We start from the raw sequence: 14,448 nt of genomic DNA on the forward strand, positions 1-14,448 counted from the left end.
CAGAACTATGATTTTGGTTCTTTGTGCAAGAAATAATATTTCTTCCTTTTTTAACTTTGGGTTACCTAGAATGTCCTCCATGGCATCAAAATGGTGGTAGTACGTCAAATTGAGTAACCTATGTTTCATATTTATGTTTAGTTGCAAGATCACAATTTCTTAAGACTTATTCTTCGGCTTCCCAGTTTGGGATAGGTGTTGATTCACCCCTGCTCATACTTTAGTGTCACACTTCGTCATGCATAAAGAAATCTAGTGACCAGTTATTTGTAAATTGTGAGTTACTCGAAGGCATTGGAAAATAACAAACTGTGTGTATATGTGACTGAGGCACTGTGGACATTAGACAATAAACACAGCACAATTTGGAGAACCACATTGAAATATTGAATGCTTTACGAGTTTGATTCATGCACACTTTTTCCGTTCTGTTCTTTTTGGACTTTCGGCTTGATGTTTTGGTCGACACTAGTGGACATTCATAATTTCATATAACGCTAGCTTTCTCCACGGAGTGATTATTCAAGTGAAAAAGAAATATGATGAAGACCCTCCAAAAAGAGGTGATTAAATGTTAAACAAGCTTGAATTCAGCCTCCACGTGCGTAACTAAAGCAGGCAACTATAGGTAACAATATACATTGGCCTAGCACACAAATCACAAATGTTATAAGAGGATCGGAGAACAAAGGAAAGGAACATCTAAACATGGATCAAACAAATGAATACGTTCATCATAGTGATGATAAAGAGGTCTTCACTATTTTGGCATCCCAATCCCTGATCTACTTTAACCATTTCTGTGATGCTTCTGAGAATCAGAATGATCTTACCGGTGCTTGTGACCTTGCTTTCTCAAATGCCTCTGATGATGATAACTATCAGATTCAGATGAATAAGAATGTTCATATCTGTGATACCGGTCAGCACCAGAATCCTTAGATGAATAGTAATCCTTTTTTCTTCTCTCCCTACTCACATCGCGCCTAGGATGTTCAGAACCCTCGGGTATATAGCGATCCTTTTGTTCGATCTTTCTACTCCGATCAACTGTGTCAACATCTGAATCTTCAGATGAATATGAATTCTTAGACATGTTCTTCTGTTTTCCGTGGTAGGGATCAAAATCATCATTTCTGTTATGCTTTTGGGAATCTCGATGGGCTGCTGAAGACTTCCTATGGTTGCACCTTCTATGATTAGAATCATCCGAGGAGTTTGAATTCTTGTCCCTACTCTTGTCATTTCCATGATGATCGTCAGGACCAGAGTCCTCCGATGAATTAGAATGCCTTTTTCTGCTATGTTTTCTCTTATGCTTTTGTATAATCTTTCTCCTTTTATCATCTCTGTCGCTGTCCGAATCATCAGATGAACAATGTTTCTCACTGTTTTTCGAATCCTCAGATGAATAATAATGTCTTTTTCTACCATGTTTCCTCTTATGATTTTGTATATTCTTTCTACTTTGGTCATCCCTGTCACTGTCAGAATCTTCACTTGAATAAGAATGCCTTTGTCTGTCATGTTTACTCTTATGACTATGACGAGAAGAATCTTTGGGCATCTCATGTTTAGTCCTTTTGCTATGGTCAAACTTGTCCCTGTCAGAATCTTCTAAAGAATAAGAACTCTTGCGTCTGCTCTTTCTTCGATCCTTTTCATGATCTGAAGTGTCTGCCGAACTCGACACATGATTTTTCTTCTTTTTGATTAGCTTTACCTTCTTTGATCTCTTCTCTCCATCATCTAGAGATCCCTCACTTCCAGAATTTAGTTGCTGATTCTTGCACTTGCTCTTTTTGGACTTCTTTGGTTTCTTAGAGAAGTTGGTCAACAGATCAGGGATAGTATCCATACCAAGAAAACCTGTAAAATGGTGGTCATGGTGGATTTGGAAAAATCAGGGATACTATCCATCCAAGACTCCAAGGTGTACCAAATATTTTATTAAATAAGGGCAGCAAGCAGTTACCTCCATACTCGTCAAATATTTCCTCAGCAACAATCTGCTGGTTGGGATCATCTGGTTTGAACCCTCCTCGAGGAGGACTGATTCCTGGCTTCTGCTTGAGCTCCCATTTTAGAGGCTGAATCATTGCCAAACAGCAGAATTAAGATTAAGATATATATTCATATGTTTAAATGTTGGGGGGGGGGGGGGGGGGGGGGGCGGGGAGTGATATTCATGTTAACTGCATCTAGACAATAATTTGCATTACAAGTACATAAGAATGCAATAACCAACAGTAAACCAGTGTAACTATTATGGAATTTGGTGGGATCCTGACTTAAAGATTCCTAATCCACATGGGAAGGATCTTTCTTTTCTAAGACTTTCGTCTGAATCAGCGCATGTAGAAGAAAAAATATGCAAAGTCCATATACATGCAATTTACGCTCCTTAGATATCAAAGAAAATAGAAATTGGGTTAGAGATTTAGGAGGACAGGCACAATTGACATTTTTCTTAATGCAATTCTCAGCAAATGTAAATATCAATTTGCAATCAGATATACGCCTACACAATGCAATATAAGCTTGTTTTCTTTTTCTTTCTTTCTTTCTTCTTTTATTTTTTATTTTTTATTTTTTGGTAAGGCTGTAACAAACATATTGCAGTTTAGTGGTATCATGGTGTGATTGAGTTGAACAATGTATTACTTAATGGAAGGATGAAAAAAAAGTAAAAGAAAAGCAAGTAACATTCATATGCAAACAAATTTCAAATTTGTCAAAGAATTAACTTATAACATTTTAAATTAGCCAAACTCAAATGATGCATAAGTGAAACAGTTGACATTGTCAAGACTAAATTGTGAAATTCTCAAAACAATAGTATACTAAACGTGAGTAACTGACCTCAGTAGGGTCTGTGTGCGCGAGGATAGCATTCAAGGGGTCATCTCTTTTCAATCTGCTCTCTTCATTAGGCATTATAACATCCTTCAAGGGACATTCACGATCACCACTTTGATGGCCGTAGTTCCCACATCTTAAACATTTTACATTGCGAACCTCAACTCCAAAAGGTTTCACCCTACCAGCAACTCCTGTTTCCAGCCTAAAAAACATTCAGTTACTAAGATTACAACTAAATAAATCAATAACAATTCATGTTGTACCAGTACTCATGGAAGCAAAACAATTTAACCATGAAACACACTGAATTGTATTAAAAAGCAATGTATGGAAATGACACAGAAATTTACAATCACCTAACAAAGTGATCTAATCTCGGCAGCACTTGTTACTACAGATTTCAACCACTTTCAACATCTGAATGTTGACTTAACACAGCTCCCATTTCCATGATTTAACAAAAGAAAATAACACAGCTCTCTAAATCATATTTAATGACAAAACAACACAGAAAATAAATAAACCTAATGGATATACATACTTTGGTGCATTTTTCAGAATCTCAAATTCTTCTTCGGTTGGCAGAGGGCGACCAAAAACATCTTTAGGCCTTGGTTTCTTCTTCTTCTCTTCACCTAAATGATCCTTGTCAGGCAAGGAACTCGGTGGCCTGCATAGCAAATCAATGGAACGAATTAACAAACAAATCAAGCCACCAAATAACTGATAAAAAAAAATCCAACTTTTAACCTCTCATTCACTAAAAAAACAACAATAATAATTCAGAAGTAGTAGACAAATAGAATTACACTGAAGAGGATGAGGGTCCTCCAGCACCATTACTCAATTCCTCTTTTCTCTTCTCATCAGCTAACTCGGCAGCTTTGGCAGCCTCAGCGTTGTAACCAGGAGGACGAACATACATAAAGCTAACAGCTTGCATCAACTCCACCTAAACCCAATTAGCAAAATTGAAGAGAAAATTGCGATCCAATCAAGGAAATAGGGAAAAAGGAAGCGGGTAGGTATAAAAGAGGGAGCTTTATACCTTTTCCTTGTCTTTCTTGGAGATGAGATTGGTCTGGCGGAAGAACTCTTGCTCCTGAGCGTACTCACGCGCCACCTCTTCGGAACGTCGCTGGCGGTGGGCGTGGGTCTGCTCGGCGATCCACTTGCGGCGCTGGTTCGGGTAAGAGAGAGGGTGCCATGGCTTCTGGTTCAGGTAAGAGTGGCTCCACGCGGTTCCAGATTTCGTCTTGTAATCGACCTCGCCGCCGCCGCCGTTGTCGTTGAACCTCTTGCTCAGCCTTATGCCTCCTCCTTCTTCTCCATCCATCTTCTCTCTCTCTCTCTCTCCGAGCAAGATTACTGAATAACGAGACGATTCGGCGGAACGGGCGTCGTTTCTTTCTTCTAATTGTTTCTATTATTTTTGGTGAATAATAATGGATAATTAAGTTTAAAACAAATTAAAAAAATAATAAATTTTTATTGTTTAATTCTTTTTCAATTTAACTTGAATTAATATGTGGTAAAAAAAATTATAAAACAAACTGTTTTTCAACTAATAATTAATTAATTTTAATTTTTTCTTTAATTTTTTCTCTCTTAAATCTTAATCCAACAAGTTATAATTTAAATAGTATATAGTTTTTTTCATTTTCATTTAAAAATCTTGAGTTTGAGTGTCATGCCTAACTTAAAAAAAAAAAAATCTTAATCATTGTCTATTTACTGATTATTGATCAAAATAAAAAATTTGTTCCTTAAGCTATATGATTAAGTCACCAAAAAAAAACTGTATATGATTAACTACAATGATGACAACTATAACTATTTCTTTTTAGACACTAAAAATAAAAGAAGCGTGTTAGGGATCAGCAATTTTTGTGATTTGTAGCTATCAAATAGTCATTAATGATGTTTTTAATGGTGTGAGATTTTATCTAATAATGTGAAATTACTTATTTTCCTTTTATTGGTTATATATTGGACAGAATTTAATAAAGTTGCTAATCCCTAAATTTTTCCAAAAAAAAAGTAAGTCTTGGAAGTTTGAATAAGATTGACTCCTATTAAAAAACATACTTCTTGCTCTAAGGAGAGTTACAAGCAGCACACTGGAGAATCTCAATGGCAGTTCAAAAAGGATGAAGAAATATAATTCTAGAGGTATATAGTATTAAGTGAATGCTATAGTGGCTAAGAGTGTTTGTCTAATTTATCAAAAGTGAAACAATACTTGTAAAGAAAAAAAAAAGTTCTCAATTTAGATATCAAATTCTCAATTTAACTTTGGACTATACCTCAAGTAAATTTCACTTTTATTGTGAACTACTATGAAATTTTATCATTATTTTAATTATAGACCTGGTGTCTCATTTAATCACAACTAACAATTTACTTGAGCATACTTGGTAATGGAAATAGGGTATTATTTCATTTAGAGGAAAACAAAGATCAATTGTTACATAATAAAACTTTCATTATGAACTTCAATTATTGTCAAAGCTCATAAACCAAGTAGGCAACTATCACAAGCAGCAGAGAATGTCAATATTGTTAGTTTGGTGTGTAGAAATTAGGTACATGTCATTTGAATTTCTTGATTTTTTTTTTCTCTTTTATTCTTTATGGAGAAGCAAGCAAGACTTTTATGTTGGCCTTTTTATTTTGAATGAATGAAATTCAATGATGCTATGCTAGCAGCACTTTGGACATTTGCAATGTGCTGAGAATATAGCATCACTGCCATGGACAAGTCCATACCACTCAAAATTCCACTCACATGTTACAATGTTTCAAATTTCAATTCCATGGTTTTTCCCACTGGATTTTATTTCATCAATCTAGAAAAGCCTACAAATGTTGAACTCTCCTATTGGTATCTAGTTCCTATGACAAAAAATTTTGGAATCCTTTTGTTATCAACTTTGACAAAAATTTCTTGTGTTAGTATCAATGAACTATATATCATGGATTCATGGTTAACTAAATGCTAATAAACAACATCTGTTAAGGATATGATTCATTTCTTTCATAAGTTAAGATTCCTCAAATTAGTTTATTCTTTGTAGTTATAATGTTGGGAAACATACAGCATATTTTACTGCCATCATGACCCTTTTTTCTTTTTATTTTTCATTTTTTTGGTCAAATATGTATGCTAAGGTCAGTGGCATGCATTGTTCTAGGACCTAATCTTCCTAAGAGTATAAGATTCCTTTGGTTGTTTGGACATCTGAACGTGGGGTTTGTACAATAAACTTTAGGCCTCTAATGGATGATATTCAAAACAAGGGAATGTTCCTTTTCTGTTATGAAACATCGATTTCAGGCTAATTTTTTTTGTAATGGATTCCCATTACGTGTTTTTCACTATTATGAATTGTTGTCGTGATTTTAATGGATATGGAGACATTTTTTTTTAAATAACAATCCACAAATCGGAGGCTCAGAATTGTAGAGGAGAGAAAACTTAGGGTTCGATTTGGGGTTGGTGAATTTAAATCCGAGTGATGAACAAATCAGACCCTTGGTATTGTGTGACCAGCTTTTTTTTTTTTTTTTTCAAGTTTGGAGCAAATCGGTGGGTTGATTTTGTAGTTAAAAACCTTAAATTGAACCTTTCGATTTATTGACAGTCATCTTTCACATTCTTGAATAACACACAAAATCTCAATAACAATAAATAACACCACTGATTTTCTCAATATAAAAATTAAAAAACGTTCGATTTGAACTGGTTTTCTTAATATTTAGAGCATTTTTGTATCTAAAAGACATTTTACCATTTTATCTATAAAAAATTATCGCTTTTTGAGATAATTTTAACGGTTTTATACTTCTAATATTTGAGTTTATGAATAGTAACTATAATACATAATAATTCTAATGTCACATAACTACTTCTCTCAAAAACTTAAACGGATAAGATGAGACATATAAATGATTGTATTTTTAACATCTAAAAAACAAATGTCCTTTTTAATTAATTAATTATACAATCATTTCGTGATGCAAAGGAGCATGCCAAGAGTAATGCACATTTTTTTTCTTGTTTGGCAGGAGTTGTTAAATGAAAAAATACATTTGACTCAGAAGGTGCTTAACCATCTAGTATTTTTTTTGAGAAAGTATAGAGAGCCAATGAAATATTTGTACAATGTGTACAGTAGAGGTTTAGGGATGTCCAATTCAGTATTAGAGATATAATTATTAGTGTTACTTTTTTCTATTAGCTTAAACTTTTGGGATGAGTGGTTTTATGATATAGTATCAAAACTCTAGATCTAAAATGTCAAGAGTTCGATCCTTGGTGAACCTAAAATCAGGCGCTTTTTTCATCTAATGACACTTGTGTGATGCAATTTTTTTTTTAAATGCCACCATTATAAAAACAATGACACATAGGTAAATAATTTGAAAAGAGTAATAGTTTGATAATAAGTTTGCATAAAGATAGTAGAAAAATGAGCAATGTCAAGTTCATAATCATGTTTTAATTTATGAAGTCACTCTTCTTTTTAACTACTTTTCTGTAGTAATGATTCTTTACTACTTCCTTATTGATCTCATAAGAGTAAACCATATACTACATGTTTGAAATTTTCATCTTTATTTTACTCTGATATTGATAATGTTACTGTGGTTATAGTCCTTTTCTCTCAAATTCAAAGTGATTTAGAGTGGATAAAGCACTATGCTGAAGTAGAGTGTGACACGGATCTTTTATATGTCATTTCTTATTTTACATCAATTATCAACATTATGATTTCATTGGTCTTAAAGGGTACACAGAAAACACATTGCTATATCCACCCACCACTTTCTATCACCAATTATTTTAGTGCTATTTCTTCATTATTTTTGGGTTAATTAAGCTTAGCTTATTCCAACTGCCATCATCTTGGCATTATTTGATGATGGACTTCAAGTGTTAATAATGCCCATTCTAATTAAAATATCATAAGTGAAAATTCAACCAAAGTTTGTGATGATATTCTTCAGTCAATCGGATAACCAAATATCATGGTTTTGAGAACCATATCAATTTACTGGTTTGACCCAGTCAACTAGAAATTGGTCACTAATTAATCGATTTGGTTCAAGATAAAAACCTCTTGGCAACAAATTAGTTAAAAAAAAAAATCAGTCAAAAAACGAATTAATCACTCAAACCGATTTAAAATAGTAAATTACAAAAGACATTAATTTTTTTAAAAGTATATACTTTTTACATAAATATATTATTTTATTATATTTAATTTAATTTTGGTTAAATTTTGGTTAAACCTTTGAACGTATAATTTCACCAATTTATTGATCGATTTGATATTTAGAACCTTGCTAATATTAAAAACTTCTTGTTATAACATTACTCATGCCTTTTGGAGAATTCAAATTTTTTTTGTGACAGAAAATAAAACAAACAAAAAAAAAAAGAATAAACAAGATATTGCTTTCAAGGCAACAGAAGTTTCATTTGGCGAGAAAGGATTTTCATTGCTGTCTTTGCTATGATGTCTGCTGCTATATTTGTATCTCTCAATATCAACTAGAGATCAGCATGTCATTTCTAAGACATAATATTTCGGATTTTCAACACTAAAGGATCAATAAAACCAGATTAATCCTATAAATTATTGACAATAATAAAGGCCTCCACACAGTCTGTCTCACATATAATATCGCTATTTGTTATTATGTAAGAATCAACTCATCAAATTCAGTGGTTGACAGGAGATCTCCAAAACTTGCCAAACAAGCTGGACTTTTGGAGAATCCCGAATGCAATGTAAAACCGATTCCTGACCTGAAAAACCTCATGGACAGCTATTCATATGCGAAATACTCCGCCTAAAACGAAATGCAACAGTAGAAAAAGTCTCCCGAAGACATAGCCAGGCCAAAAATTTATGTTTTTCCAAAACATATTAACGTCAAAACCAAAGCCAATTCCCTCTGTCCTCCCAACTAAACATCTTCTTACCGACCCACAAATGTAATCTCTCTAGTCACAAATTATGCAGGAAAACATGAAACGAGTAAATTATGGCTTTTAAGGCCTAAAAAATGGTCCACAGGAGAGTTATTTTTTCAGATGAAGACACTCTTGAGAGACTTAACATCTTGCTGATATATTTGACCTTTTTTCTTTCTCTCTTACATATTAGATTTTGTGTGTGATATTATTATCATTACTTCTTATCAAGTGGCATATCCCTTATGTTTAAGCAAATGAATGAAACTCATTCTAAAGTAACAACACCTTGGTAGTATTATAGAAAAATCTTGCTACTTTTCTCTCAATCCTTGAGGGAGATTTTGATACATATATATATATATTTATATTTGATTTGATTACATGAAGTAACATGAAAAGCCTAATATAATTCTAGTTATTATTAGTAGTAATATTATTGCTCAGTTTGAATTAGTACAAAAACCTTTCTTGAAATTCTTCTTCTCCTTGCTATGTGTATGAATCTACCTTACTCTACTGAGTGCTAAATAAGCAATTAGTCTATAACCAACCAACATAAGTGCCATAATGCAAACATCAACCCAAAGATGATTCAATCCCATTGATTTGATTGGTGGAAAATCAGCAACCTTGCACATCACACCCTTTGAGCATTCATAGTAATCATCTTGAGTGTATTGAACACCAAGAAGAAGCTTGTAACAGTAGTAGCTATAGCTCAAGTACTTTAGCCACACTATAAAAGGTGGAATCTGTTGAACATAGTATCCACCAGCAATGAGGAACACAAGGGTTGTGACAGAAGCTAGAGTGGTTGCTTGTTTGATCTCCATTAATATAGCACCAAATGCTAAGCCTAAGCTTTGAGAAACAAGGACACTGTAGAGAACAACAAGAAGAGAAAGGATGAATGTAACAGGATCAGGTTTGAGTCCTCCCATCCAATAGATTATGAACACAAATGCAGTTGGAAGTGCAAGCTCCAATGGCAAGTCTCCTATTGTTCTTGCTAAGAAGTAGGAAGAGAGCCTGTACATTCCTGAAGATCTTTCCTTTATCAGCATTCTCCTCTCTTGTGGGAATGTGAATACTGCATTGTATAGAGGGTAGAATCCCCAGAAAACTGAGAAGAAAAACAGCAATGCTACCTGCATTTTCACCACCCCATGTTAGCCCCTCTTAAGGGCTTTAAAACAACATAGTCAAAGTTTCAAACTTTAGATTTCTTGGACTGTTTCTAATCCATATCACAGAAACTGCATAGAAATTTAAGTACTTTTTACTATGGTTGTCTACACCTAATAACTTACTTCTAGTTTATAACTTTGATTTACAAAGTTGATACCTTTTGAAAAGTATAAAACTATATTAACAACTTCTAAAGTGCTCAAATATCAATTTTGAGATAACAAAGTAAATGTGGTTCAATCAATCAATACTAATCTTGATTAGTTTCAGAATTTTAGATATTTCAAGATGTGATGTTTGACAAGGGAAATTGAAAAGGAAAAGAAAATAAATTTCATTCATATTTTAAAGGCCAATTACATTCCATAACCTTTTTTTCTGTTTAAAGTTAAATGATGTTATTATCAGATATAACAAAAGTAGAAAAGAAGATAAACTTGATAACTGAATGCAAAAATTTTCTTACCCGATCTTCAATGTGTGATTCTGGGGTATGCCACCACAAGAGTCCACCAAGAAAAGCAACACTTATGACTTGGAATATTCTCAGCCTATTGAATGCTTCAAACCTTCTCTCCCTCACTCCCCTCTGCAATAGTACTTTAAACTGATGCCACCAACTTGTGCACCATTGCTCCTGATTTATCTGATTCCCTGCATCAAATTTTCATCAACAGAAAGAAGGATTAAGACCATTGATGAGCAATATCTTTTTCACTGAAAACTAAAAAAGGGTAGTTGGAATAGAAAGACCTACTTGCACAAGCATCTTTGATCATCATGTTGTTGTAGTTGTTCACCTCAACACTGCACAGCTCAGCTTTCAGCTTTGTTGCTATGTTCTTATCATAAGCTGATATTAGTGCTTCTCTAACTTGCTTCCTTTCTTGTTCTAATCCCTCACTTTGTTCACTTGCATGCTTTGAATCTGGAGCAATCCCTGAATCAAAGTTTTCCATTGTTATCATCACATTATTGTTATTCTTAAACTTAGTATATATATATATGAAAATATTGATTAATTACCATTGGCAAGATCAAGCAAGAGATCAGAAGGATTAACAGTGACAGAAGTAGAGAATCCAAGTGAAGAGAAATAGTCCAAAGCAGTGGAAGCAGGACCATAGTAAATAGGAGAGCCTTCAGAGAGCAACACAACCTTGTCAAACATGTAGTATAGCCTGCTAGATGGCTGGTGAATGGTGGTTATAACGGTTCTTCCGCCGCCGGCGAGTCTCTTAATAGTGTTCAAGATCCTCTGAGCAGTTGTGGAATCCAAACCAGAAGTAGGCTCATCAAGAAGCAACAAGCTAGGATTAATAAGCATTTCTTGTCCAATACTAACTCTCTTCTTTTCTCCACCAGAAATTCCTCTGAACAAAGGTCCTCCAATCATGCTGCTCCTACACCTTGTTAATCCCAATTCACTGATCACTCTCTCAACATGATGAACCTTCTCATCTCTTGTTAAAGTCTTTGGAAGCCTTAGAAGTGCAGTGAAGAATAGTGTTTCAGTTACAGTTAGGTGAGGATATAGAACATCATCTTGTGCTACAAAACCTGTTCTTCTCTTGATTGAACCTGAGAATGGATTGTTGTTGTATGTTATCTTGCCGGAGAGTTTTCCGGCGAGACGGCCTCCGAGAGCTGTAAGGAGTGTGGTTTTGCCACTCCCTGAAGGGCCAAGCATAGCAAGAATCTCACCAGGGCAAACACAACCACTGATTCCATTCAGAATTGTTTTCTCTTTGCAGCTCCATTTGTTGCTTCCCCAACATCCTCCTTTCTGTTCTAGTTTCACTTTGTACACCAATTCCTCAAACTGAAAATTCAACCAAAAAACACAAAGTAACTTTGCAACACTGATATACATGCCATGAATGAGTAACTATAACTAGTATTTATATTAGTGTGTTACCTTCAAAGTTATGGGGAACATAGTGAGTTTTTGTATGGATTGTTGTTCATTGGTATTATTATTCTCTAAGGCTGATTCCATAGAGTGATGATGAGTACTACTACTACTACTAGTGTTGTATTCTGGTTTTGGTGCTATGCAGTTTTGTGGCATGGCTAATGATGGTTAAAGAATATAAAAGAAAGTGATGATATGATAGAGATTTATGGTGGTGAATGATGAAATATAATGGAGGGGTTTTGAGAGAAGTTAAGAAGTTCCTTTTAACTTCTTGTCAATGTGTTATGTGAGGAGAAAGAAAGCACATAAATATATAGCACAGGCTTAGGATCTTCACTGTGTTCAAATACAGTATTTTAGGCCTTCCTTTGGATTGTGGAATCCCACCTTTATTTATTTATTTACCTCACATTATTCTTTATCATGACCAAGCTCTCACCCCAAAACCTCTAGAAATTCTGAGCCATTGCTTTTTTTTTTTTTTTTAATTATTATTAACACTACATTTAGGTTTGTGAGATCTTAACTTCAATGGTGACATCACTGTTTTCTCTTAATCATCTGCTACTTTTTTAGTAAGACTGTTTAAAATTGACATATGCAACTCAGAGACATTAAAATTGGAATGCTAATAACCATAATGCTTATTACATGCAGACCAAATAATATAAACAGTAATTTGATGCAAATTAAAACCAACCTCCACTTCCATTTATATGTTAAAATCCAAAAGGGTAGGTTCAAAATTCAAGGTACAAAGAAAACAAAGACTAGAAATGGCACAAGTAGACAAGAAGAAAGGAAATGGTAAAACAGCATCATATGATTTTTGTTTTGTATTTTATGCAATACAGATAGATAGATAGATTTAATATGGCATGTAAGATTTGATTTGAAACCTATAAAAAGAGAATTCTAGTACTACCTGATCTGACAATAAATATTAGTGGTAGCAGCAATGCACCTATTAATGTCTATGCCCACATTACCATAATTGATATAAGAAAGTGGTCTCTTTATTAACATGCCTAGCTAGTGATATACACCTGAGAGAGAGAGAGAGAGAGAGATTTTGAGCTTTCTGATGTTAGATTTCTTCTACTTTTAATTTTTGAGGTTTGATTATTAATGCATTGTTCATACTATGTTGTAGGCATGTGAAAAAACAGAAAGCACTATTTGAATAATGTAAAACTGCAGGGTCACTCACCATAATGCCTTTCTTATTTAACACCATGTTAACAAGAATACAAAACATGCAGAGTGTATATATATATATATAAACATATATCTTTCTACATATCTATCATTGTTAAACCTTCTTAGTTCTTAGTTTAACCATTTCTGGAGGTTATCTTTCCATTTTCTTTTGGAAGCTGTTATATTCTCTCTGTCCAATAGTAATTGATCTTAAGATGTAATTAAGATTAATGTAAAGTTGAGGCTAAACAAGATTAATGTGAAAAACCAGAGCTAATAACAATATCCAATGTCTATAAAGGAAAAAGCATCTTCATAGCTGTTATGATGAGAATCTGATTACCAATATATCCTCAAACTTAAAAAGGAAATCTTTATATATATAGGCACTAAACTATAGGTGTTGTGAGATTTTTATCATTTGATTTCCTTCATTGATATATAAATATAGATGTAGTATGAGAGCAGAAAATGGTACATTAGTGCTAGTGGTTAATGACATGTCTCTGCATGCATTTTTCACTTTCTTGTTCAGGTTGTTTCTTACCCTTCAAAAGAATTCTATGTTTGTTAAAGACACACTGATTGAAGTGGAGTGAGTGAGTGAGAGAGAGAGAGAGAATATCTTTGAGGATCCTGACACCTGTATGGTTCATTTGTCATTGTTCATAACAGGAAAATGCAAATTTATCTATAAATAGTAATGGAACTCATGAACAACTTTTTCATATATTTGAATGAATGAATGGATGAGAATTCAGAAACTTGTTTATTAGTATATAATTTAAATTTGGAATTAATTTTTTTTTCAACAATGCTAGGAACCAAGAGGGCCCACACAAAAACCAGACAAATATATCTGGGTGAATTCAAAATCTCTACGTGGATGGTGTTTATGCTAGGCATTAAGATGTTTCTACTAAGTATCAAAATGTTTCTTTTTCATACTAAATGGATGTTCTTTTATATATTTTATAAATTTTTTTATATACTAAGAATCGGGATTGTTGGAAGTTCCGTGATACCTGCCCCTATTTCTCCAACGTATCATTCAGAAATTTAATTTGGGGTGAGAAGCAATTAATATCAAATATTATAAATTAAAAATAAATAAAATTAATTAAATATAATTATAAATTAGTTAAATTGTTTATTTTTTGACTGATCACCTCTTGATTCCATATACTTTTTTTTTTTTTATGAACGAATATTTTCACTAAATTTGTAGAAAATATGAGTATTGTTCATGATTTTTTTTTTTTTTGTGAATTTTTTCTATTATAAAAAGAATAAT

General features: G+C 33.4%; 2 protein-coding genes across 2 annotated transcripts; both read right to left on the reverse strand.

Annotated features, from left to right (window-relative positions):
- Window positions 1–521: 521 nt before the first annotated feature.
- LOC107642461 (uncharacterized) lies at window positions 522–4,327 on the reverse strand. The gene is made up of 6 exons (XM_016345824.3): window positions 3,911–4,327; window positions 3,672–3,814; window positions 3,404–3,532; window positions 2,863–3,064; window positions 1,976–2,090; window positions 522–1,869 (listed from the first exon to the last, which is right to left on the reverse strand). The coding sequence occupies exons 1-6, from the start codon at window positions 4,196–4,198 to the stop codon at window positions 830–832; spliced, it is 1,917 nt and encodes a 638-aa protein (XP_016201310.1). The 5' UTR covers window positions 4,199–4,327; the 3' UTR covers window positions 522–829.
- Window positions 4,328–9,143: 4,816 nt separating this feature from the next.
- On the reverse strand, window positions 9,144–12,379 carry ABCG14 (ATP-binding cassette 14). The gene is made up of 5 exons (XM_016345823.3): window positions 11,955–12,379; window positions 11,063–11,858; window positions 10,794–10,976; window positions 10,503–10,690; window positions 9,144–9,996 (listed from the first exon to the last, which is right to left on the reverse strand). The coding sequence occupies exons 1-5, from the start codon at window positions 12,105–12,107 to the stop codon at window positions 9,352–9,354; spliced, it is 1,965 nt and encodes a 654-aa protein (XP_016201309.1). The 5' UTR covers window positions 12,108–12,379; the 3' UTR covers window positions 9,144–9,351.
- Between the last annotated feature and the right edge of the window lie 2,069 nt (window positions 12,380–14,448).

The sequence above is a fragment of the Arachis ipaensis genome, chromosome B5 (assembly GCF_059453495.1).
Source record: "Arachis ipaensis isolate K30076 ecotype BB chromosome B5, ASM5945349v1, whole genome shotgun sequence".
In the NCBI taxonomy this organism is placed as follows: domain Eukaryota; kingdom Viridiplantae; phylum Streptophyta; class Magnoliopsida; order Fabales; family Fabaceae; genus Arachis; species Arachis ipaensis.